The 25,874-nt window shown below is 57.5% G+C and overlaps 1 protein-coding gene across 3 annotated transcripts; it reads right to left on the reverse strand.

The window, feature by feature from the left end:
• Positions 1 to 1,540: 1,540 nt before the first annotated feature.
• On the reverse strand, positions 1,541 to 18,888 carry ZBTB7A (zinc finger and BTB domain containing 7A). 3 transcript variants are annotated; one of them, XM_040241968.1, is made up of 3 exons: positions 18,612 to 18,888; positions 7,741 to 9,014; positions 1,541 to 3,337 (listed from the first exon to the last, which is right to left on the reverse strand). In XM_040241968.1, the coding sequence occupies exons 2-3, from the start codon at positions 8,997 to 8,999 to the stop codon at positions 2,809 to 2,811; spliced, it is 1,788 nt and encodes a 595-aa protein (XP_040097902.1). In that variant the 5' UTR covers positions 9,000 to 9,014; positions 18,612 to 18,888; the 3' UTR covers positions 1,541 to 2,808. The 3 variants fall into 3 exon arrangements, with proteins under 3 accessions (XP_040097902.1, XP_040097900.1, XP_040097901.1); XM_040241966.1 differs by lacking the exon at positions 18,612 to 18,888 and adding an exon at positions 17,369 to 17,560; XM_040241967.1 differs by lacking the exon at positions 18,612 to 18,888 and adding an exon at positions 17,051 to 17,217.
• Positions 18,889 to 25,874: the final 6,986 nt, after the last annotated feature.

Genomic DNA, 25,874 nt, shown 5'->3' on the forward strand with positions numbered 1-25,874 from the left:
AGGGGTTAAGGCGGAGTGGGTGGGCAGGGCTGGCGGAAGCTGAGCGCAGAGCTAGGGGCAAGGATTTAGTGCAATTCCCAAGGAGGTTTGTGTTAAAGTGTGCTCGGCGGGGGGTTCAGCCCTTGGCCCCCCTCCCCACCCTGTAGTCCTAGAGGCCTGGATTCCCCTAAGTCAGGTCACCCCCCTGGCCAGGACGACAGCTGTGATTTTTCAGTTGGTTTTATTGCAAGGGGGTGTGTAGGAGAGGGCTGAGCCCCTCAGGGAACCTCTCTGGGAGCTGGGGTGGGGTGGGTGGGGGTCCCTGGCCTGGGCACTCGAGCTCGCCTCAGGACACTGGGGTGTGGACGGGGCCACCCGGCCCTGGGCTCCCCTGCCACCCCCCTCAGGAGGGGGTGTCCTGAGACATTTGGGGGGCTGATGGGCTCGGGGGGTAGGGGGGGCAGGAGGAAACAAAAACTATCCTGTAGAAACAATGATGAAAGTTGCCTTCTTTAAAAGCTTCCCTTTAAAAACAAGAACAAGATGGGGTTTGTCACAGAACAGAGGGGTGCGGGGTGATGGGCCAGTGGCTGGAAGTGGGGGGGGCAGGGATGCCCCTGCACCTCGGGCTTTGACTAGGAAGGGTCTCAGCTCAGCAGAGTGTCTATTTACAGGGTCCCACGCTAGGGCTGCATATGCGACAGGGAGTTAGGGGTTGGGGGAAGGGTGCCCTGGCCTCTGGCAACAGGGTCTCCCCAGCCCTGGCCCCAGTCCGTGGCCTGTGGCTCGGTCAACACCGGGCCTTTGGGGGGGTGGGGGCCAGAGGCTGGGGGGAGGCAGGTGCCAGCCCCCAGTTACAGTCAGTGCCTTTGAGTAAAAATAGGGGTACAGGGGGAATCTAAGGCCCTGGAGGTGGGGCCCCCTGCTGCCCACCTCGACGGGGATTGTGGATCCAAGATGGCAGCTCCCCGGTGGCCACAGGAAGGGCGGCCATGTTGGAGGTTGGGGGACAGCAAGGATGGGGGTGTGTATGTGTGTGGGGGGCAAGGGCAGGGAGACAGGAATGCTCTGGCTGGTTGGAAGGCCAGCCCTCTCTCGGGCCCATCCCTGAGCTGGGGAGTCGGTAAGGAGGGTCCCCGCGGACAATGGTGGCCACTGTATGGCTAGCAGTTGATGAGACATCTCAAAATCAGAACCCAAAAAAGGGACAGAAGTGGGAGGGGGCAGGTTTGGGGGGGGGGGGGGGGGGGGGACACGGCAGAAACACAAAAACCCCACAGTCCTGCCTGAAGGCAAGCCCCTGTGGTAAAGCACAAATGCCTTAGAAGGCTTTGCCCTCGCTCGCCCGTGACTTCCTGACCCCCTTTGCTCACCTCGGGGAACAGAAGTGGATTCTACGTCTGTGGTGGGTTTGTCTTTTTATTATTTTGTACAAAAATAAATCGACTTTTAGGAATTTGTTTGCTCTCTCTCTCGCTCGCTCTCTCTCTCTCGCTCGCTTTTTTTTTTTTTTTTTTTGTCTTTTTGACTTTTCATAGAAGTTGGTTGCAACTTGTAAACATTTTTTTTTAAATTAAGATAAAGTGTAGTACCCGTTCTGTTACAAAGTGCCAAGACTCCTATTTGTGGTTGGTTGTCTTGTTGTTGTTTTTTTTTTCTTTTGTTTTTGTAAAATCTTGTTTTTATTGCTTTTTGTGACACTGGAACTTCTGGACACTCTAGCTCCCCCATCCCTGACACTATGAGACCCTGGGTTCCTGCTCTTGGCTCCTTCACCCCCTCGCTATCGTCCGCTCCTCTGAGGAAAAGTATATTTTATATATATATATATCTATATATAAATTTTGTCTTTAAGGAGGAAAAGAGGGGGAAAAAATCTAATAAAAAGTGCTTTTAAAAACTGGGAGAGGGCTGGGGAGGGGAGTGGGTGAAGAAAAATAGTTTACAATCTCCAAGCGTCTCACGGGGTCAGGGGATGAAGGCGGGGGTGGCAGGGACGCCCTCAGTGCCGGCCCACTGGGTCCCGCCAGGTTGTAAGTGCCGTGAAAGAAGGCGGCGGGGGGGCCCTGGGGTGTCACCCTGGCATCCCCCCATTCCCCATCTTCTTCCCTTTCTCCACGCCTGGAAATAAAATAGATTTGTGTTGCAGTGGCCAGGATATAATGGGGGCCCACAGGCAGGAATGGGAGGCAGGGAGGCAGTCAGAGAGATGGAGGGGGAGACCCCCACTTAGGAAGTGCCCTGAGGAAGGAGGGTGGGGGTGGGGGTGGGGCCATTTTAACGTCCGCTCACAGCGGACAGAAATCATTTTTTAAGGTCTTGTCTCATAGACTCTAAAAACCAGTGAGGGAAGGAAAAGAAAAGACCACCTGGGTCCCCGGCTTCCCCCGAGACCACCCTCACCCCTGCCGGGACCTGGGATCCTGATCAGGCCTCAGATGGGACCCCAGACCCCAAACCCGGTGGCAGTGGTGGTGGGGTGGGGGGGTCGCCCAGGGAGTTCAGAATCCTTGTGTCCCACAAAAACCCCAAACCAAGCCCCAAAAGCCATTGATGGGGTGGGGGAGAAGCGGGGCTGGGGGTGGGGTGCAGGTGGGGCAAGGGTCCCCGTGGAGGGGGAGAACGGTCATGAAGGAGAAAAATCGGAGAAAAGCACTACCCTAGATTCTGTGACGCTTCATATATATATATCTGTATATATATATATATATATAGATATAGATATCTGTATATAGATAGATTTTCTTTTTTTGTGTTTTTGGGGGGTGGTGGGTGATTTGCTCTCTCTCTCTTTCTCGGGTTTCTGTTTTGCTTTTTTTTTTTGGTTTTTCAAGCGAGTCCGGCCGCGAAGCTGCCGTCGGCGGTGGTGGCCCTGGAGCCCCCATCGCCTCCCCCTGCGGCGCTCGCTACATTCAACCTGCCCAGGCCATCGGGGCTGGCCTCGTCCTCCTCCTCGTCCTCGTCCTTAAAGTGCTTCTCCTGGCCATTGCGCCGCGCGGCGGCGGCGGTGTCATCTTCGGGCGAGCCGGGCGGGGCGGGGGCGCCAGGCGGTGGGGGCGCGGGGGCCCCCGAGGCTGGAGCGGAGTCAGGCCCCCCAAGCGCCCCACCCCGCACACGGGGCTTGCGGCCACGGCGCGAGGGCACGCCGTTGCAGCCGTCCTTCTTGAGGTGTCTGTGCAGATGGTCGGAGCGCACGAACGTCTTGCAGCAGCTGTCACACTGGTAAGGCCGCAGGCCGGTGTGCACGCGCATGTGGTTCTTCAGGTCGTAGTTGTGCGCAAAGGCCGCCCCGCACTGCTGGCACAGGTACGGCTTCTCGCCTGTGTGCTTCCTCATGTGCACCTTGAGCTTGTCCTGCCTGTGGACGGGCCGAGGGTCAGCCGGGGCGCCGGAGGGCGGCCCCCTTCCCAGGATGGCAGCCCTGCCCAGCCCGCCCCACTGGCCTTGGAGCGGGAAACTTGGACCTTCATGAAAAGATGGGCTGCACCCTGGATTGGGGGGGCGGGGAGGGCACCCCAGTGGAATACGGTGAACAGGTTTAGGTCCCCATTCTGAGAACAGCACTGAGGAACCCACGAAAGTCTAAAAAGGGCCTCAGCCCCTGCTGGCTGTGTGGCCTCGGGACAACAGCTGAACCTCTCCAAAACCCTTTTTCTTTTTTTGTCAACACTGCTGGATCAGCTCACTCACCAGAGATGGAAACATGGCAAGCGCATTCTTAACCACTGGACCATCAGGAAAGTCCCACTGAAACCCCTCACCTTTTGTTATTGGCTGCACTGCAAGATCTTAGCTACTCAACCCGGAATCAAACCTGTGCCCCTCTGCAGTGGAAGCTTGGAGTCCTAACCACTGGACCACCAGGGAAGTCCCACTGAAACCCCTTTCTTATCCATAGAAGGAGCAAGGGAAGACACCTCTCTCCTGCCTGGGGTTCTGCCCAGTGGCAGACGCACAGCTTCACACTACAGGTATTTAAGCCTGCTGAGTGCATGCATGCTTAATCGCTCAGTCGTGTCTGACTCTTTGTGATCCTATAGACTGTAGCCCGCCAGGCTCCTCTGTCCATGGGACTCTCCAGGCAAGAATACTGGGGTGGGTTGCCATGCCCGCCTCCAGGGGATCTTCCCCACCCAAGGATCAAACCAGGGTCTCCTGCACTGCAGCTGGATTCTTTACCATGTGAGCCACAGGGAAGCCCTGTTCCAGGTGCTGAAAATGCTCCAGAGAACAAGGCAGAATGCCATGGGCGCTGGAGGGATTAGTGACTGAGAGGGCTAAATAGTCCTGGTTTTAGCTCTGAAAGATCTCTGACCTGGGAAACCCCTGGGTCACTGGAATTCCAGGGCAGTTGGTCATACCATAACCAAGTCCCCCCAACCCCAGTTCCTGCCAAATCCCCCCTCCCCTGCCTCACTCCACTGTGGCCATGCTGGCTTCCTGGCTATGACCCCAGCACACCAAGAACCACAAGCCTACATCAGGGCCCTCACACACGCTGCTCCCACGACCAGAGCACTATTTTTCCTCTCAGATCTTCACAGCTGAATTTTGGCCCAAATGTGACCTTCTCAGAGAGGCCCAACTAGACCCCTTCACTCTTGGTCCTTCATGCTACCATCTTGCTCTCGTCTGTCTCCCTGTCTGAACTATGCGCCATGAGAGCAGGGTGTGATTCCAGGGTCCCTCCTTGCCCCTCTCACCCCACAAACAGCAGTGTGGACCAGACTCAGCCTGGGACCTCTGGCCTACAAAACGGATCATCTCATCAGTTCTGGGGTTACCACGGTGCAAGTGTTGCTCTGTCCTGCTGAGCTCTTGGAATGCGACTGCTCCAAAGTAAGGTGTGCAAGAAGTGCAGAAGGCACCCCAGATTCTGAAGACTTCCTTTACTCAAAGTGACACGAAATATCTCATTGATAGTTTTGCTTATTAATCGTATGCTGAAATGGAACTAACAGACTATGCAAAAATGATTAAGATTACTTTTCACCTATTCCTTTTACTCTTTGAAAATGTGGCTGCCAGAGAATGTAAAGTCACAGAGGTGGCTCACATGGTATTTCTATTGCACTATGCTGGTTCATACTGATGGGGGTGGATTCCAGGCAGGAATCCACAAGGCAAGGGCAGGGACCTGGATCTCCAGAGCTCTGCCAAGCATCTGACCTGCTCCCTGCTGCAGACGCTTGTGCTCTACTGAGTCCCTCTGGGTCTCTCCCTTCTAATGTCCATCAGACTGAGAACTTCTTTAGTGCCAGGACTAATGACTCCTACTCATCCTTCAAAACCCCACATGAAATGCCCCTTTGCCTCCAGGAAGTCTTTCCCAACCCCAAGACAAAGGCCTGCATCCATCCCCTGCCACCACCTGGCCTCTTTGAGTACCAAGTCTCTTCCTCTGGCATCACTCACAGAGCTGATGCCCCTGCTTGTTCTAACTCTTCTAGGCTCCTTGCTGTCCTGAGGATCAAATCCTGGCCCTATGCAACCAGACCCTTGACTACTCTCTGGCCTGTTACCCTCACATGAGCCAACAGAATTTGGGCCATAATGAACTCATCACTCCCTAGATTAACTGAGGCTGTCACCAGGAAGATGATGGCAATTGCCAGGCGCTCCCCCTTCTGCCTGCTCAGAGCCCACTAACATGGCCTCCCAGGTGCCCTGCTCACATCCTGGGGCCACGTCATGGAGGGAACAGGAGGGACTCAGACTATTCTAGCACCACACAGAGATTTCTCCAACTGAGGCTTAGAAGCTCAGAGAGGGGAAGTGACTTGCCCTGAGTTGCACAGAGGGTTGGGGGCTGCGCCAAGGTGCAGTGGGTGGTGGAGGCAGCCTGGGTTTCATCACTTCAAGCCCCGGCCCGAGTAATTATAGCCCCGGCCGCCACAGGCCCCGCTTACTCAACTCTCTAGTGTGAGTCAGAGGGGCCCCTAGGCTCCCCAGCCTGGAGGGAGGGGTGGGAGCTGGGGCCCTGGGTGGGGGTGGGCAGAGAGGAGCCAGGTGGGCATACGGGAGGAAGACGCTCCATGCCTCAGTTTTCCTGACTGAGGGAATCAGTAAACAGAAAACAGAATCAGCCCCGAGCTGAATGTGGGGCGGTCCGGAGAACTCCAGATTAGATGAAACTGAGCCTTGGCGGGATGGGTGGTGGGTTGGGGGTGTTACCTCTCCAGACTCGGGCTTGCTAGGTCTCCTCCAAGCTGTTCCTCCCAGGCTCAGAGATCCTGAGGGCAGGACCCCAGCTATCCCACTCCACCCTCCCCATGTCTGGAGGGAGAGGAAGGACCCCAAGACCACCAGCACCCCAATCTCACCAAAAGGGGAAGCCAAGCCACCATCCAGGTGGCATGCCTCCCAGCCAGTGCCCTTTGCCCCTGCCTGGCACTCCTGGGTCCTAGAGTCCCAGCCACACCCTCCTCTCCTGGCCTGTTGGGGAGGGGGCCCGGGTACTGGGCCAGGGGTCAGCCCCCAAATTCTATTCCCATGGGGTGGGGCTGGGAAGCTGGGACAATAGCCTCTTTCTTCAGCCTGGGTGGGCGTGGCTGGGGGAACCCCAGGGCTGATGAGGGTAGGGGGTGATGCTGAGTCACCCAGCCTGGCAAGGCCCCTGCACACCAGCCAGCCCCCCACCCCCACTGGGCTGACCCACAAAGCCCAGCCTGTCACCTCTGGACTCCTAAAACCTGGCCTCAGACACCTCCTCTCCAGGGACCAAGCCCAGTGACCCCTGTGCTCTTCTTCCTCCACTGGCTGCAGCCCATTCTGTAAGATGAACCAGCCTCAGGACCTTTGCACTGGCGCTCCCCCCTCTGCCTTTCCCTTCCCCTCTCCCTGTGGCTCCTGCCTTCCCCTCCTTTAGGTCTCGGTCCTCGGGGAAGCCTCCCTGTGGTGGGCAGCACCCACAGCTGCTCTCTTGCCTGGTTCTCTGCTCTTTTCCTCCCTAGCTTTTTCCACCAACTCATGTTATCAATTCTGTGGTCATATCTTGCATTTGCCCATCGCCCCCATGGGGATTCTGGTGTGTATCTACTTTGAGAACAGGGCCTGGCACCCAGCAGGCACGCGTACATGTTGGCTGAATGAAGCAGGTTCCCTGGGCTCATGGAAGGCTTGTAAGTTGAACACAACAACCAGAGCGCCCTGTTCCCAGTGGGGCTGTGGTGTTCTCCCAAGGCCCAGATTCTCCAGTCTGGAGAAGAACCACCACAGGGAAAAAGAAGAGCTATGCCAGGGACATCCTTGGTGATCCAGCGGTTAAGAATCTGCCTTGCAATGCCCAGCACGTGGGTTTGGTCCCTGGTCGGGGAACTAGGATCCCACATGCCTCGGAGCTCCTGAGGCCATGAGCGCCACAGCTAGAGAATATGTGCACCAAAAGGAAAGATTTGAATGATGCAATTAATACCCGAAGCAATAAATAAATAAAAATATTTTAGAAAAGAAAGAAGAGCTGCTCCTTGGGCTCTTCCTTCCAGCCTCACACATTTCGGCACCACCTGGCACACTTTAGGTTTAAGTGGTCAGCTTGTTTAGGCGCTGTGCGCCCACTCCCGTCATAGGTTCTCTTGACAGGCACACGGGGGTGGGGGGTGCACCAATGGAGAAGGCACCCTTGTAGGGTGTTTTTGCACATGGAGGCAGGATGTGAACATGTGTGTGCACACATGATGGCATAGGGAGCCATGTGCGGCCACTGGACCAGGGGCCCCCCGGGAAGCACCCCAACTCCCCACCACGGAGGCGCCAACTCACCTGGTGAATCGGACCTTGCAGATGTTACACTCGTAGGGCTTCTCGCCCGTGTGGGTCCGGATGTGGCGCGGCAGCTTGCCGGCACCCTGGATGACCTTCTCGCAGATGGGGCACTTCTGGAAGGCCTTGGCCCGGATCTTCTTCTCCACCTTCTGTGACCAGGCCGGGTAGACGTCCCCGTCGTGGGCGCCGCTGAAGTACTTCAGGTAGTAGTCCACAACACCTTTGTCATCCGCCCGTGACTCCTCGTCGCTGTCCCCCGCTGTGGTCGCCCCCGCCCGGCCCACCGACGACATCATCTGCTGCAGCAGCGTGCTGGCCGCCAGCCCGTCCGCATCAGCCCCGTCCGCGTCCTCGCCCTCAGCCGCGCCTGACAGGAAACCCGGAGAGTCGCCTGGCTCCGGGGCTGCCTCCGACAGTGAGGCTGCCTCCTCCTCCCCGCCCCGGCCGTAGTGGCCGTTCTGCGTGGCGGTGGATGGTGGGACCACGGGGGTTGGGAAGAGGCCCCCTGCTGGGGCGTCCTCATCCCGCTCTGGCCACAGACCTGGGTTGCTGTCGCCCTCATCCCCATCCCCGGCCGAGGGCCGCTCAGCCGGGGGGCCGGGCCCGTAGAAATCCAAGCCATTGCAGTCGCCAGCAGCCACGGCGGCCACGGCGGCAGCCACAGCCTCCTTGGTGGCATCCAGGTCATCGTCGGATGCGCCAAAGGCAGACCATGGGAAGGAGGCAGCCGCGGTGGCGGGCAAGCTGTTCATGGGATTGGTCTGGAAGAACTCGAGGTACTCCTTGGCGCGAAGGAGGTTTCGCTGATCAATTTGATCTACGAGGTCCAGCTGCCCGGCATCGGCGCCTGCGTCGGCTGCCAGGATCTGCCGGTCGAGGAGGTCAGCGCACACGTGGCTCACAGCGGGGATCTCGAGCAGGCGGGCAGCACTGAGGATGTCGCCCACGTTGGCCGTGCTGACAGTGAGCGTGGCTGTGTAGGCGAAGTCCATGAGGGCCGTGAGCGCCTCAGCGCTGACGAAGTCGATCTCGTACACGTTCTGCTGGTCCACCACGGCGCCTGATGTGAACAACTTCTTGAAGTACTGGCTGCAGGCGGCGAGCACCGAGCGGTGCGTGGGGAACTCTCGGCCCTCTACCAGGATCACCACGTCACACAGCAGGCCCTGAGTCCGCTGCTCGTTGAGTCCGCTCAGGATGTCACTGCTATGGTCGGGGAACGGGATCCCGATGGGGCCGTCCACGCCGCCGGCCATCTTCCGCGCCGAGACCTACAGCACCAGGAAGGAAGGGGCAGTTGTGAGAGTCGGGGGTGGAGAGTGGTGGGGTACGGATGGGGCCAACTGGCCAGGCAGCAGGACCCTCAGAGAGTAGTCCCCCGACCCCAGCCTCAGTTTCCCTGGCTCTGCATTAGGATGGTCTGTGGTCATCACTGTGGGATGACCCTGGCGAAACCCAGCCGGGTGCTTCAGAGATGAACACGAGCCCCTTCCCCTTTAATGGATGGGCGATCCCAGCTAAGGGGCGGTTTGAAGTGGCATGGGAGCGCACAGAAGGTGCTCAATAAATGCCCAGCATGAGTTGCATCCTAGTGAATCTGAGCACAGGCTTCTGCCCACCCACTCTCTAGGAGGACGGGGCAGTGACATAAGGCACCCACTGTGTGCCATCCTGGCTGAGCGCCCAGGAGTCCCATAGGCAGCGTGGTTTCCACTGCAGAGGTGAGAAAGTGAGGCTCAGGGAGTCCCAGTCTCAATTCAAACCCAGGGTGCCTGACCCAAGAGCCACTACCCAAATGGTGTGGCTGTCCAACCCTGCCTGGCCCCTCAGCCTCCCATCCCTGCCCGACCCCTTGGCCTCCCTAACCTTCCTCCTGCTGCTTGGTCAGGCCGGGTTCTCTTGGGGGGCTCTGAGTCAGCAGGAAGGGGTGAGGCCAAGACCCGGGGACCTGGCCAGAAACATGGGGGCCATGGGTGTGCCCTGCTGGGGTGGGGCCATGACTCTGCAGGAAGAACCCGTTCCTGCCGTGTGGACCCCCAGGACGTGGCTCAGCCCTTGTAGTGAATAACTGGGGGGAATGAGGCCACCGTCAGATGCTCCTCCCTGTCTACTTGAGCTGACCCTGTCAAGGAGTAATGGGGGCCAGGGACCTCCTCTCCACCTCCTGCCCAGACAGTTCCTCTCCTTTTGGCCACCCTGTCTGCACTGTTCAGCCTAGGACAAGACTCTGCAACTCTTAAGGCCTCAGTCTCCCCGTCTGTCAAATGGGCAGGAGCCTTTGGCAGAGCAGGGCCAGAGGGGGACTCAGTCTCACCCCTCCCCCCCCCCTTTTTCCGCCTTCCCCTGGGCTGTGACTCATCCACCCACTCGGGCGCTTGTGCAACCCCCTGGCTCCTGTCCCCACCCTCCACCCTCTCCGGGGAACCCCTGGCTGCCCAGAGCCACCCAACAAAACCCACATTCCTTGGACCCAGCTGGCCTGCTTTCAGGACGGAGCCCCTGCTTGTCCCTGGGGAGAGAGCCTGAATCCAGCCGTCCACAGCCTCCCCAGGACTCCCAGCTGAGTGACCCAGCTCAGGTCTAACCCGATCCCTCCTGCTAGGTAGGCCTCTCGTGGGATGCAGGCAGCTGGCCTAGCCAGTCCCAAGGACCCAGGGCCGCCCTGGGAGCGGGGTCCGGGCCTTGAGGCCAACACAGAGGCCTTTGTGTGGTGCGCAGGCAGCCAGTACACTTCCCGGGACGCCTCTCTCCATGGCCCGCCCTCTTTCCCGCCGACCGCACCAGCTGCTCAGCTCCCCCCTCTGTTCCGCCAGTCCGCGGTGGGTGCAGCGGCGGGGGCGGGGGAGGCTCAGATGTGACTGTTGGGAGCAGGAGAATAGAGGGTGGGGGGCGCGACCCCATCCAAGGCTCGGCCACAGGAGGCCTCAGCAGAGCCCCGTGGTGGCTCCCACCCCCTGCCACCATCTGCCGTCTGGCCCCGGGCCCCTGGGAGCGAGTGGGCAGATGGGGCTCCGGATCAGACCGGCCTCAGCCCCTCCTCTGATCCAGGCCACCAACACGCCAAGATGGCCACCCTTGCCCTGCCTGCCAGTGTCCCTTCAGGTGCCTCCTGGGGCCTCTAGGTCGGGACCTGAATTGGTCCAGGTGACTCACCCCTGCCGTGGCCACTCCACCCCCACCTCCCCAGCAGGCCAGGCGCTGGCACAGACCTACTTCAAGTGGGAAGTCACCCAGTTGGAAAGGAGTGGGCTCCGTCCTTGAACCCATCCTGGGGCGATGGATCAAGCCCTGGGCCTGGGTCTCCACCAGCTGGAAGACCCGGGCCAAGTGCACACAGCCTGCTGTGTGGGGCAGTCCTTGGGTCTGGGGGTCTAAGTCCCTGCCCTTCCCCAGCTGGGGCCTCCTATTTCCCCAGCTAATCATCTGATATGAATTTGGGCAAACTCTGGGAAATAGTGGAGGACAGAGGAGCCTGGTGTGCTGTAGTCTCTGGGGTCGCAAAGAGTCAGACACAACTTGGCAACTGAACAACAACAAATCACGTGAGACCTTCCTCTCAAGGGCAAGGCCTGGGGTGATGCAGACTAAGGGAAGCCCCTAAGAAAGCAGCATGAGCCCCATTCACAGATGAGAACACTGAGGCCCAGAGACAGCTAGAAGCCAGGCCGAGAGCACCCAGCGAGGCTGACCCAGGAGCCCACAGAGGTGAGAGGCTGGTGGTCCCCCAACCCTCCCCTACACACTTCCCAGCAAGCCGCAGCCTCTTTTCTCGGCCTGGAAACTAAACTGGCCACCTGGCTTAACCCTCTCTCCAAGAACTCATGCCACCTGCCTGCCACGCCCCAGGCCGCTGTCCCCACAGGGGCCTCTTGGGGCCCTCCCTCTAGAAAGCGGAGGAAGTCCCTGTGAGATGGGAGAGAGGTCAGGTGGGGTCCTGGTGGCAAAAAGCACTGATGACTAAGCACCCACTGTGTGCCACGGCAGGGTCTCACTGGGAGAGCCCTGCCTTGCTCTAAGAGGCCCTACACCTCTGACACCTAGTAGGTGCTCCCGCACTGGCAGCTGACACCTAGTAGGTGCTCCCGCACTGGCAGTTTCCTCAGTAATGATGAGCCAACGAAACCTCTCTCCTCCAGGAAGCCCCACCCCCCCACGCTGGCCGTGTCCACACCCTCAACGGCCAGGGTCCCTGAGCTCAGGCCCACACCCACCCAAGGCACGGTCTTTCATCACAGCTCCACCCCCACACTTGCCTCCATGGGATTTCCGGGGCCGTTTGGTGCTGACTCGGCGGCCGGCCGAGGGGCAGGCCTCGGCAGGCTCCTCCTGGGCTGGAGGTGGGGCGCCCTCCTCCCTCTTGGGCTGCTCCCAGGCCCCTACACCCGGCCCTCCCCTGGGCAGCACACAGTAGGGGTGCAGCAAACGGCATGAGGAACCAAAGACCAAAGAGCTATGCACTGGAGTGAGCCCACACCCAGCCCTGCCCACCTGGCTGACAGGCACACCCAGTACCAGGGGCCTGTGCCAGTCCCACCTCCAATCCAACCTAGGGTCACTTGCTGCGGCAGGCAGCTAGGACCTGGGCTAGCTTTGGGCCCTCCTCGGTGCCCTAATTTTCAAGACCTAACTGGACCCTAGGCTGTAGAGTTGAGCAAAAGCTCAGAGAGGTGCTAAGACCAGGGCAAGGTCACACAGCAGAGCAGTGGCCCGGCTGGGACTCAGATGCTCTGACCTGAGCTGCCAGCACTCACCCACCGGGGATGCAGGGTGAGGCTGGGAGCGCCCAAACCTGGTCCCCAGAACATCAGGGGGCAAAGCCCAGGGTAGCGCCCCAGGAGAGGGTCATGGGGAGGAAGCCGAGGAGTCCCCAAGGTCAGGTGCAAGGTGAGGGCTGGAGCCGGGCCTCCCCCTCCTACCCACATCCCCCAGGAAGAGGATGGCCAGCAGCAGGTAGGTAGGTAACCATCAGCTGATGCCTTTCTGGAGGAGAGTCCAGGGAGGGGGGCAGCTTAATGGGGGTTACAGGCTCCCACACCCACCCAGGGAGAGAACAAAAGAGAACTCCTTCAGGGACCTCTGATACCTACTATGTGCCACAGCAGCCCAGGAGCACATCTTGATCTGTTTACCTCTAAGCTGGGTGACCTTGGGCCAAGAAAAGCACCTCAGTTTCCTTGGGAGTTGTGACACTAGCAAAGGGTTCCACTCTAGTCCACTCAGCAAGCCTACGCCTAGGACCTACTATGTGCCAGTGACAGTCCCCAAAGCCCTGATGAGGTGGTTTGTCCCCTCTTATGGATGGGAGTGGGGCTTTCAACCTCACTTCTGAACATTAATTATACCAGAGGGAATCCATCTCCCTCTCCATCTACTATGTGCCAAGGAAGTACCAGGTAGGCCCCAGGAGGAAGCTGAGCCATCATCTAGAGGGAAAAAAACGGGCCCAGAGAGGGTAGGCGGCCGGCCCAAGGTCACACAGCAAGTCTGGCACCCAGGTGTGGCTGCTAGGCCAGCGCCTGGCCACCCCCACCCCCTCCCAGCCTGGCAGCCTGTGTTGCCAGGTTGGTCCTGACGGGTTACCCCGCCCTGACCTGGTGCCAATCCCTGCCTGGCCCGGTCCCCGGCCTGGGGTTTAATGGGACAGGAATGCAGCGTCCTGGTTGGGGGGTGGGGGGCACTAACGGCTCAGGGTGACTGTGGCTGCCAGCTGTCAGTCAGCCCCCTGCCCGCCTGTCCTCGCAGGCCTCCCTCTGGGCCAGACACCAGCAAACAGGCCCTCGGCCATTTTATGTGTCCATTTATTGCCCTAAATGGGGAGGGGCTTCCTGCCCGGGCCTTAAAGGGCCAGAGGCAGGAAGGCTGTGGGCCCACTGGGAAGTGTGTGTGTGTAGACCGGAGGGGGTGGGGATTAGGAGGTCACGGGGCTCCTATCTGACCCCCAGCTCATGGGTGGGGCCAAGGCCCACCCTGTTCCCACGCTCTGAGCGCCATAGTGGGCCAGGAAGTGCAGCTCTGACACCAAGCCCAGGTTTCAAGAGGAAGCCCTGAGAAGACAGATCTGTTCTCAGTGGAGGTGGAAGGAGTAAGCTTCCTGTCACTGGGGGTAACCAAAGCTGGGCTTCATGGAAGCCCACCAGTGTCTACCCTGCCCTTAGCTCAGGTTGCACATGCTTATCCAAGATGCCCAGGAAAGGCCTGGGTGACTTCTAGGAGCCTTGTCCCTCTCTTCATCCAAATCGCTCCCTCATGCCCTCCTCAGAGGCAGGCTTGTCAGCTGGAGCGACCACCCCGCCCCACCTGCAGCTTGAGCAGGTGGAGGGCTCGGCCTGGAAACGCACAGAAGGGTACATGGCCCACAGGGGCCCTAGGCTCCTGTGCTTAGGATCCAGCCCTTCCCAGCTACCGAACACATCTTGACAGGAGGTGGGTCAGGGCCCTGTTTTCCAGTTGAACCAGAAAGGCGTGGGTGGGGACGCTTCCACCCCGTGGCCATTCCTGGCCTGCTGGGGGACAGATGGAGGGCCTGCTTCTCTGTCCAGATTCTCCAGAGGGCGCCTTCCGTGCTCTGTTGCTTCAGAAACTGGGGCCTCAGGGCCCCCAGGGCCGGGGCTGTTCCCCCAATAGGTCTCGGTTGCCTCAGCATCAACCCTCACAGCTCTGGGAAGTGGCGCCTGTGATCACCACCCCACTTCATGGGCCAGGTCACTGAGGCAACCTGCCCAGGTCGCACAGCGGAGCAGGATTCGAACACAGGTCATCTGTCTGGCTCCATCTCGCCTAACTAGTCCTTCCAGGGCTCCACCTACCTGCCTCCCCACACACTGCCCCAGGTGCCAGCAGGGGACTAAATCCCCCCACCCTGGGGGCCTTGGGGGCTGAGGATAGCTTATTCTCACACCCCCTCAGAATTGCCTTATGACAGCACAGGAAAAAAAGGGAGAGGTCTGTCTAAGGTCACGCAGGGAGCCTGGGGCCAGGCTGGAGTCCAGCTGACACCTGTGAAATTGGGTGGGGGGGGGACTTCAGAACGGAGACGCAGGAGGGGCTCTCCTGGGCCCTGACACCACCCAGCAGTCACTAGACAAACATCCCCGGAGAATCACAGAGTATATCCTCAGGACAACGCTTTGGGGCTAAAGGTAATCTCCCCATTGTAGCGATGGCCACACTGAGGCTGGCAGAGGGGAGGCAATCTTCCTAAGTGGACCTCAGATGGAGGTGAGGGAGGGCCGGGCTGAGAATGGACCACACGGGCCCCCACCCAAGGCTGTCCCTCTGGTCTCCACTGCCCAGGGCTGTGGCAGCTCAGTTTATGGTCTATCAGGTGCCTGGAGCACAAGGTGACAGGTGGGGGGGGGTGTCATAGTCACACATACCCCCCAACAGGATCTCTGCTGTACCCCAAGCTGACCCAGGTGCTTCCTCCACGAGGGAGGGAAGGAAAAACACAGGTGGGCCTGCAGGCAGTACGTGGGGGAATTCACAGTAACCTCATTTCACAGAGAAGGATGCTCAGGCTCCGAGAGACCATGGGACCTGTCCAAAATCACAGAGCAAGTGGGCCGGAATCTGAAACCCCAGTGGACCCCCTTCTCGGGCTAGCTCTGCTTCAGAGGGCCTGGCCCCAAGTCTTGGCTCTGTGAGGCAACCTGGGTCTTGGGAATAATGGGTTGTAAAACACACACAGTCTCCAGGGACGAAGGTGCCAAGGGGTGGGGCTGCAGCTCAGATGAGGTGGGAAGGGCCTGGGACGCTGAGGCTCCTGCTGTGTGACCTTGGACACCTAGATTCCCCTCTCTGAGCCTCACTGTCCTCTTGGGGCAGAGACTCCATTTGGCTGACAGGTGCCTACTGTCAACCTCCGGGCCCTCTGTTAGACAGGTGAGCAGGTGCCCCTTGGCTGTGACATGCAGAGAACTCTAGACACCACCTGAGCTGGGAGGCAGGACCACAAGAGTGAGACCCAGCCATGGTTGGGTGACCTTGGCCTGCTCTCTGCTTCCCCCGGGCCTCAGTCACTCCTGCCCCATTTGGCACCATTCTGAGGCTTGTCTAAGCCCCTGTGGCCCCACACTTGTATTGGGCCTTCCTTCCTGGCCTCAGTTTCCCTCACATGGCATCAGGGACCACCTCCAACCCAACTGACTCTGGGTCAGTCAAGGGTCCAGGGAAAAGGAAGGAAGGAAAAAAGCCCACAGAAGGACTAGCTCTTGCCTGGAGAACTCTCCCCAGTGGATGGGGCTTGAGCGCGGCCAGACCTCAGTCTGCCACACAAAGAAAAGGGTGTAGGGGCTCCCTGCAGCCTTTTACCCGCTGCTGAGGGCCCGTGCTAAGGGTTGTGTGGCTCCCCCGCCTGGGGCCAGGGTGCTGACTGGCCACAACGCAGCCAATCAGGACTGAATAATAAATACCCCCCCAAAGTGACCCACGAATTAAAATTTCAGTGTCCCCGATGGCTCCTCTTTCCTTCATTAGGCATGCGGATCCCAGGGCTTCGCTCTTCCAGCCACCAGCTCCTGCCCCCACCCTCCTTCTCCCCCAGGCTCCCGTCTCCACAGCGATGGCTGGCGGTAAACAGAGCCCCGAGCCCAGCCGATAAGTGCCAGGCCCGGGTGATCTAAGGGCCCCACTGCGGGTGGCCCATGGGGGAGAATGCCCTCAGCCTGGAGCCTTGGAGGCCTCGGCAGCAGCAGAGCCCTGCCTGGACTCCCCAGTAGGAAGTGATCCACTGACCGTGGGGAGGGCCCCCCCAGTGTGGGAGCGGTGCACTCGGGGTTACGCCCTGGCCCTGTTGGGGGGGGGGGCGGCTGACACGGAATCCTGGACGCCCTCTCCGGCTGGGCCTGCTCCAGCCCTGCTCTGGGAGGCGGCGGGTGGGGGGGGGTGCAAACCAAGCCCGCCACCCATGGGTGAGCCAGGTGGGCACACCCGGTGGAGGGGCACCAACACCTCTCTCACTTCCGCCGCCTGGCTAGGGGAAGAGAGGAGTTGCCTGCCTCCCCCTGCCACCCCGCCAAGTGCTGGCTACCTTCCCCAAACATTCAGCAGGCACCCACTGGGTGCCCAGGCCCGGTGGGACAGCAATATCTTGCTGCGGGCCACTGGACTCCCCCACCACCGGCCAGCCGGCGAGGACAGTGCCTTCCAGGACCCGCAAAGGCCTGGGCCCAGGGGGGTGCACCAGCCCCAGCGCTCAGCTCAGGCCCCTGCCTGGTTCCCAGGCCCGGGGCTGGGGGAGGGGGCCGGTTCCTAGGCCACGGTGGGAGGTAGGGAGGGAAAAGGAGGGGGCCGGATCCCACCAGCTTACCCCCTCCTCTGCTCGGGCTCAGGGTTCGCACGTGGTGGTGGCGTCAAGGGGAAGGAGGGGTGTCCGGGCCAGAGGAGACGGGGTCACGCGCTTTGGGGGCGCGGGCGGGGGAGAGGGGTGCTCTCTGTCCCCTCACCCGGGGCCAGGGCCGGACGGCCGCGCGGGCAGGGCAAGGGGCCAGGCCGGTCCCCCCGCCCAAGGCTGAGTCAGGCCCGGGCGGGGGCAGGAAGCGGCCCCCTCCCCCGCCCCGGCCGCAGCGCGCAGCCCCCGCCCCGGCCCGCGGGCCCCCACCGCGCCGCCAGCGCGGGGTGCTCCTACCTCCTTCCCAGGGCAGCGGCGAGGGGGCCCGGCCCCGGCGGCGGCGGTGGCGGCGGCTGCGGCTGGGCTAGCTCCCTCCGAGGGGCCGGGAGGCGGCAGTGAGCCTGGCCCCGCGCCACCCCCCGCCGCCGGCGGCCAATCCCCACCCGGGCTGGGGGGAGGGCGATGCAAATTACCCCGGATCTGGGTCCGCCCGCCCGCCTCCCCCACGCCCGGGCCCAGCCTGCACTAGGCCGCGCATCCCCGGGCTCGCCTGCGCCTCGCGGCCGCTCGGGCCACCGCCCTCCCCGGGGAGCGCCGGGTGGGTGACCCCCCCCGGGGGCGGGGGGCTGAGGGAAGGGGGGCTGGGGACGGTTACACAACCAGGCGGGGAGGGGCCCCGGGGCGGGGAGGGGGCCGGCCCGCGGGCCGCGCAGCCGGAAGCCGGGGACCGCCACCGGCCCCCGGCAAGGGGAGCCCGGCTGCAGGCCCCGCCCCCGGACCGGCAGGGCCCGCCCTTGAGCCGCGCCGCGCTATCGGCCCGCGGTCATTGGCTCGCCAGCCCGCCGCTCACCGCCCCTCCTCCGCACCGCCCCTACCCGCGGACCGCGGCGGGCTGCCGGCGCAGGGCACCCTGGAACTAGTAGTCCTAGCCGCCTGCCACCTGCAAGCCACAAGCGCGGAGGAACTACGAAGCCCAGAGGCCCCAGCGGCCGCGCCCGCCCACCCGGACACCCCACCCCTTCCCCCTCCTTTGCAAAGCCCCCCTCCCTGTTTTTTCAGCCCCCTCCCCCCCATCCCCCATGGAGCTCAATCCTGGCCAACTCCAACGTATGCACGCAACACCGAATAGGCCCCCGGTGGGCAAGAGCGCCCCCAGTACCCAGCTGCAAACTTAGCACGCGACGCGCCCCCTATCTCCCCACGCCGGCTCCCCCCACCCTCAATGCAGCCCCACTTCCCCTCCCCCTCTCCCCGCGCGCCTGGGAGCCCCCAAAACCATGCACGGAGGCGGGGGGCTGCCGCACAAACCCGTGCACTTCGCCCCCAGTACCCCCTCCCGGGCGGCGCCCCCTCCCCGAGTTCGGGATCCAGGGCGCCTCCTGCCTCCGGGCAGCTGCCAACCACCCCCTCCTCTGAAACTTGCGGAACGTCCCCGGCTTCGGGGATCGCCCCTTCCCGAGAGGGCAGCGGTGGGCGCAGTGCCCCCGGCCCGTCCCCGCCCTGCACCCCGCGCTGGGGGCCGCGTCGGGCGCTGACTTACCTCGCGGGGCCGGGCCGGGGCCGGGGCGCGCGGGGCCGGGGCCCGGAGTTCGGACTAGGTTCCTTGGCCGCTCGCCTCTGGGGTCCGCGTCTCGCTCTCCCCTCGCTGGCTCTCCCCTCGTCGTTCCCTCGCTCTGGCGGCGGCGTCACTGCCCCTACAGTAACTGTACAGTACAGCCAAAGCCCCGTATGATGCTCGCGACTCCCTTCCTGGTTTCTCCGAGGGCAAGAGGGGTCCTCCCTTGTCTTAAAGGTGCCGCAGCCGCCGGCCCCCCCCACGCCCAACCCGCCCCCCCCACCCCGGCCTCAGAGGCCAGAACAGGCTCGGCAGGTCCCCTCTTGCCACGTCTCTGCCCTCCCGTGGGGCTTCGCCCGCTGCGCCGGGGAGACCGGGCTGTTATTAGGTTTTGTCAAGTTGGGGGGGGGTCCAGCCCGCCCCCGGCGCGCCCCCCCTCCTCTGACCTCTCCGCCCCGCTGCGCGGCGCCGTGCCAGCCTGCCAGCTTATCTGGCCCCAGAGCTCCCCGGGGCGCGGGGGGAGCGGGCCCCCCGGGGTGGAGGGGGGGTGGGGGCCTCCAGATAAACAGGCCCCCAGCCTCTGCGCGGAGGCGGGTGCGGGGGGGCGCGGGCTTTGCCCCCGACGCCTGGGGCGTGGCAGGATGGCAGCGGGGGCGGGGAGGGCTGTGCGCACTGCGAGGACCGACGCGGGCGTGGGTCGCGGCTGCCCTGGCTGCTGGGGGTGGGTAGGGGGCGAAGGGGTGGAGACCGCGATCCAGGCGTCCGCCCTCCCCGGGGGCCTCAGTTTGCCCAGCTGCGGAAGGGGACCCGGGGGCGGGCTTTCGGCTGACGGCTCGGGTCCGCTGGGCTCCCGGGTCCCTAAATGAAACAGCCAACCTGCTCGCCCGCGATTATATAAAGGAGTCGCCTCCGCCCGCTGCGCCAAGGGGCGTAGCGGGGGAAGGGGTTGGCGAGGGGCGGGCTGGGCTGTTGTTTTCCCGGCTTTCCAAGTTCCCCCACCCAACTGCGGGCCACTGGGCGGGACGCGGCCCCGGACCCGGACGCCTGGGTCCTGCGGTCCGCTCCCGCAAGGGTCTGCGTGGCTCCGGAGGGGCGGAGGTGGAGAGTGGGGAGGCGTTGGCTCAGCCCAACTTTTTTTTTTTCCCCTGTCCATTTCTCCCACTTCCTCCCTGGTCGTGGGAGAGGTCCGGCGGGGGGACGGGGGAGGGGGAGGAGGGGGACGAGCGGTGAGAACAGACTGACCCGGCCAGGCCGGCTGCCCGCTGCACACAGTAGGCACCCGAGGAGGGCTGGCTGATGCGATCAGCCGCCTGGCGGGGGCTCTGCGCCTCAGTTTCCCCCTTCCTCATTCCCTCGGTCGGAGAGGGCTGGCACCTGCTCCACAGCGGTCGTTTACTGGGCGCTTCTCAGGTGGCTGACTCTGTCCGGGGTCCTGTTTACTTCCATTCCAACATCTAATGCCATGACCATGATCATTATTTCTTGTTATAATTTTTTACCACCATTGCCTTACAGGCAGGAAACTTCCACTGCCGTTAGTGAAACGCACATCTGTCCTTCTCTGACTTCAAAGCTTTCCACCTCTCCACCCCAACCTTCTGCACCTTACTGCTTCTCCGCTCCCAAACGGGGTGAATGAGCTTTTGAAATAATAATTTGTCTTTAAGGGGAAACCCTGGAGGTCCCCATAAGGGAAGTGACAGCCCCAGGACTTGCAGCCTGAAACCAGCCCCTGGGTAGGTGGAAAGGGACTGAGGGAGGGGCCACAGCCATCCAGAGTGAGGGCGGAACCCAGGGACTTTGCTCTAACGACCCTGCCTGGGAAATAAGCCCTCTTCCTTCTTTAAATCACCCTCTCATCCACCCTGGGAGGAGAAGGGCCAAGCAGAAACACAATTCGCAGGTCTCGGGATAGCACCTGGGCTCTGTAGATAACCGAAGCTCAGACCTTCGTCGTAAATGGTCCTATTTGCCATCCTGCAAGCTCCACCCACTCAGCCAGAGAAGGGTGACTCAGTGTCCCCTCTGTACCACCCAGCCTCAGATATCTGGTACTCCTCTCAGCAGTTGATAACCTGACTCAGAAGGGGCAAGAGAACTTACATGTAAGATTGGCATTGAATCTAATCCTTATCAGGCCCTGGGAAAGAACAGGGATTATGTGATTTCCATTTTACATTTGAGAAAATTGAGACCCAGAGAGGGAGAGATCCCAAGGATGTTGGATCCAGCTTCATCTGGCTCTGGACCCTGCCAGAGGGTCTGCAGGCAAGTCCTTGAGGAGATGCCAGGATGGCATACCCTGTGCCCATTCCTGCCCCTGCAAGAAAAAGAAAGGGAGGTGGGTAAAGCTTTGTCCTAACCCCCACTCCTCAGTCCCACCCCTCCCCTGCCCCCACAAAAGATACCCAAGCAGATACTAGTTGAAAAACCTAATAAAGTATAAAAGATTGAGTTGCTGTGTGATCTTGGGCAGACTACTTAACCTCTCTGATCCTCAGAGTCCTCTGTAAAAAATAATCATAGAGAGACTTCCCTGGTGGTCCAGTGGTTAAGACTTCAAGCTTCCATTACAGCAGGGCACAAGTTTGATCCCTGGTCAGGGAACTAAGATTCCCTCAAATGCCACAACATGGCCAAAAAAATAATAAAACTTAAAAATTTTTTTATTTTAAAAAATAAAAAAGAGTAATGGTAGAGACTTCCTAGGGTTGACAAAGGAGAATCAAGATGGTACATGTAACATACTTAAACAGCATGGTACCTGCTGGTGGGAGGTCCTCAACAAAGGACAGATAGGATTATGTTGTTATTATTGTCATTATTACTTTTATTTGGGCCATACCCTGACCCCCATGCCCTGTTCCTGGCCAGGATAGAGGTGAGACCCACATCTCCCAAGGTGAAAACTTCACACACACTCAAGGCACTTTTTAAAAAATCTCATTGGCAGACCCCTACTTAAGATGCTTGGCTAAAGGATTCTTGGAATGTATCAGGACCAACTCCATCATAGCAATAAAGCAATATAAAAATTGTTAAATACTTGAAACTTGCCTCAAAATAGATTTAGTCTAGGGTGAGTTGTAATACCAGCTCTCCTTTTCTGAATTCCACTTTTGTGCGCTATTTTAGTCCATCTGTGGAACCTGGAATTATCATCCCTGATGTACACGATAAAGACATTGAAGACCCAGAGAGGGTAAACTTGGCAAACTTACCAAATACACATAGCATTTGCGCAGAGGGGCTTGAATTCCAGTTACAAAGGCTAGGCTGCAAAGTTATGTAATATTTCAACAGATAATTCTTTTGACCAGCACCAGCGGTTGCTTTTGGGATGGGGAGCAGACTGAGACAGCTCCTGTTTACTCTCTTTGATCTTTTGAATTTTTTATCCTGCACTTATGACTTATAATAAAACAAAAATTATGTCTAAAGTATTTTGAAACTATGTGTTTGAAAGAACACCATCGAGAAAGTGAAAGAAAAACCCACAGAATGGGAGAAAACATTTGCAAATTGTAGATCTGATAAGGGTCTACTATTTATATGATATATAAAGAACTCTTAAACTCAACAATAAAAACACTACAACTTTTTTTTAATAGGTAAAGGATTTAAATAGACATTTCTAAAAAAAAAATGTATATATATAAATAACCAATCAAGCTCATGAAAAGTTACCCAACATCACTAGTCATCAGGGAAATGCAAATCAAAACCACAAGGAGACACCACTTCACCCCTGCTAGGGTGGCTTGAATCAAAAAGACAGACCAGAACAAGCATTGATGAGGATGGGGGAGAAACTGGAACAGTCATTTGTAGCTGGTGGGGACGTAAAATGTTACAGCTGCTGTGAAAAAGAGTTTGGCAGTTTCTCAAGTGGTAAAAGAGACAGCCACCATACCATCCAGCAACTCCACTCCTAGGTGTCTCTACCCGAGAGAAATGAGAACACGAATATCTATAACAGCACTATTCCTAATAACCAAAGGTAGAAACAGTCCAGATGTCCATCAACTGATAAATGGATAAATCAAGTGTGGTCCATCCATACAATAGAATATTATTCAGCCTTAAAAAGGAGTGAAGCACTGACACAGGCTACAGTGTGAAACCTTGAAAATAGAATGCTCAGTGAAACAAAGCAGACACAAAAGGCCACACAGTGTATAATTCCATTTATACAAAATGTCCAGAACAGGCAAATACAGAGACAGAATATGGCTTAGTGGATGCCTGGAGCTGGGAGGTGTTGGGGAGAATTGGGTGGAGAACGAATACCAGTAGAAATGAAGTTTCTTTTGGGGATGATGAAAATGTTCTGGAAGTAGATAGTGGCCATGATTTTACAACTCTGTGACTATGCTGGAAACCACTGAATTACATACTTTAAAAGGGTGAATTGTTGAGCATGTGAATTATATCTCAGTAAATATTATATATATATATGTATGTATATATATAATTACTTTTTTATGGAAGTAGAGTTGGTTTACAGTGGCTTTATTTTTTGATAGAGGAGTATTTTGCAGCTAACAGAATCCTTAAAGATTGATTTATTTGTAATTCTTATCTGGAGGAGGGCATGGTGGGTCTGCATTGCTGCACCTGGGCTTTCTCTAGTTGTGACAAGCAGGGGCTACTCTTTGGTACAGTGTGTGGGCTTCTCACTGTAGTGGCTCCACTTGTTGGGACACATAGGTTCTAGGTGCTCAGGCTTCAGTAGTTACAGCACATGGGTTCAGTAGTTGTAGTTCATGGTCTCTAGAGAGCTGGCTCAGTAGCTCTGGTGCATGGGTTTAGTTACCCTGAGGCATATGGGATCTTCCCAGACCAAGGATCAAACCAGTGTCCTCTGCATTACAAGGCAGATTCTTAACTGGACCACCAGGGAAGTCCCAAAGCTGGCATTTCTTAAGACCAATCCTCTTGTTCTGATTCTGCAGCCCAGGTTGAACCCTCCCATTCTGGGCCTCAGTTTAGTAGCATATTGTTAGTCTCCACATGTTTGTGTTTTTTCGATTTTTTTTCCTTGTAACTTATTTCTAATTTCATAGTGTTGTGATCAGAAAAGATGCTTGATATATCAATTTTCTTAAATTTACCAAGGCTTGCTTTGTGACCCAGCATGTGGTCAATCCTTGAGAATGTTCCATGTGCACTTGAGAAGGTGTATTCTGCTACTTTTGGATGGAACACTCTATTAATATTAATTAAGTCCATCTGGTCTAATGTGTTGTTTAAGGCCTGTGTTTCCTTATTGATTTTCTGTCTGGATGACCTGTCCATTGATGAAAGTGGGATGTTAAAGTCCCCCACTACTAACTACTATTATGTTACTGTCATTTCTCCCTTTATGGTTGTTGATATTTGCCACATATATGGCAAATATATACTGAAGTGCTCCTATGTTGGGTGCATATATATTTACAATTTTTATGTTTTCTTCTTGATTGATTCCCTGATCACTATATACTGTCCTTCTTTGTCTTTTACAGTGGTCCTTATTTTAAAGTCTATTTTTGTCTGATATGAGTATTGCTGCTCCAGCTTTCTTTTAATTTCCATTTGCAAGAATATCTTCTTCCATCCCCTGGGCTTCAATATATCAATAGTGGCAAGCACCATATCTCCTTCATAGGCTTACAAAGCAGCCAGCAAACAAGGAAGGCACTTGGCAACTTGGATCAAATGTCTTTAGTTGTTTTTGTTTGTTTGTTTGTTTTTTTAATGTTGGAGCATAATTGCTTAACAATATTGTATTAGTTTCAAGTGTACAACAAAGTAACTCAGTTACACATATGTGTGCATGCTCAGTTGCTTCAGTTGTGTCCAATTCTTTGTGACCCTGTGGACTTGGTCCACTAGGCTCCCCTGTCTATGGGATTCTCCAGGCAAGAATATTGGAGTGGATTGTTATGCCCTCCTCTTGGGGATCTTCCCGACCCAGTGATCAAACTTACGTCTCCAGTGTCTCCTTCATTGCAGGTGGATTCTTTACCACTGAGCCACTGGGGAAGCCCATACATATAACATGTATATATTCTTTGTCAAATTCTTTTCCCATTTAGATTATGTTTTTAGGCATTGACTGTTCTCTCAACCAATATCCAAGAGGGAGTGGATGGGGGGCATTCCCTGGCTGTTGGGGATGTCACTGGGGTCTGCCACTGGGCCCAGGGAGCTCACAGATTGAGGTGTTGAAGAAGTTTGCACACAAGCCTTGGGAATCCTAGTGATATTTCTAGAAGAAGTTCTGGGAAAGAAAGCTAGGGTAAGCATTTCTCTTTCAAAAATGGTGGGGTTGTAGGCAGGTCCTAAAACCCAGGGGTGTCACTGAGCCTAATGTGGACACCCTGACAATTCTAGAATGTTCTGCTCAGTGGTTGGTCTGCCTAGAAACCCACTTAGCTAGCCCTTGGCACCTCCCATGGGCCAAGTTCCCAATCTCCAGCTCACATTCTAGTGGAGAATACTGATAATAAGCAAATAGACACGTACATAAAGAATTTCAGAAAATTATCAGTGATTCACTGAAGACAGTAATCAGAGAAACTGAATAGACAGTGATGGGGGCCTGGGGCCTTTTTTTTTTTTTTAATGAACACAGGTCAAAAGATTTTATTTCATTCATTCATTAATGAGGGAACCAGCAAGGTGTTACAATGGGTTCAAAGGAAAATCCAAAGAACACTCACATAGAGACAGGTGAGCAATGCTTGGATGAATTACAGATAGAAGCAAGACATGATTGTGCACAATTAATTTGTATCTCTCTTGACAAGAATCATTGCCAGGGACTTCCCTGGCAGTGCAGTGATTAAGACTCTGTGCTTCCACTGTAAGGGGTACGGGTTTGATCCCTGGTCTGGGAACTACGATCCCACATGCTGTGTGGCCAAAGAGTAAATTAATAAAAATAAGAAAATAAATGAATTGGGGAAGAAAAATTTAAAAATATGCCGACAAAGGTCCATATAGTCAAAGCTATGATTTTTCCAGTAGTCATGTATGGATGTGAAAGTTGGACCATAAAGAAGGCTGAGAGCCAAAGAATTTATACTTTTGAACTGTGGTGCTGGAGAAGACTATTGAGAGTCCCCTGGACAGCAAGGAGATCAAACCAGTCAATCCTAAAGGAAATCAAACCTGAATATTCATTGAAAGGACTGATGTTGAAGCTAAAGTTCTAATACTTTGGCCACGTGATACAAAGAGCCAACTCATTGGAAAAGACCC

The sequence above is a fragment of the Oryx dammah genome, unplaced genomic scaffold, assembly GCF_014754425.2.
Source record: "Oryx dammah isolate SB20612 unplaced genomic scaffold, SCBI_Odam_1.1 HiC_scaffold_5, whole genome shotgun sequence".
NCBI lineage: Eukaryota > Metazoa > Chordata > Mammalia > Artiodactyla > Bovidae > Oryx > Oryx dammah.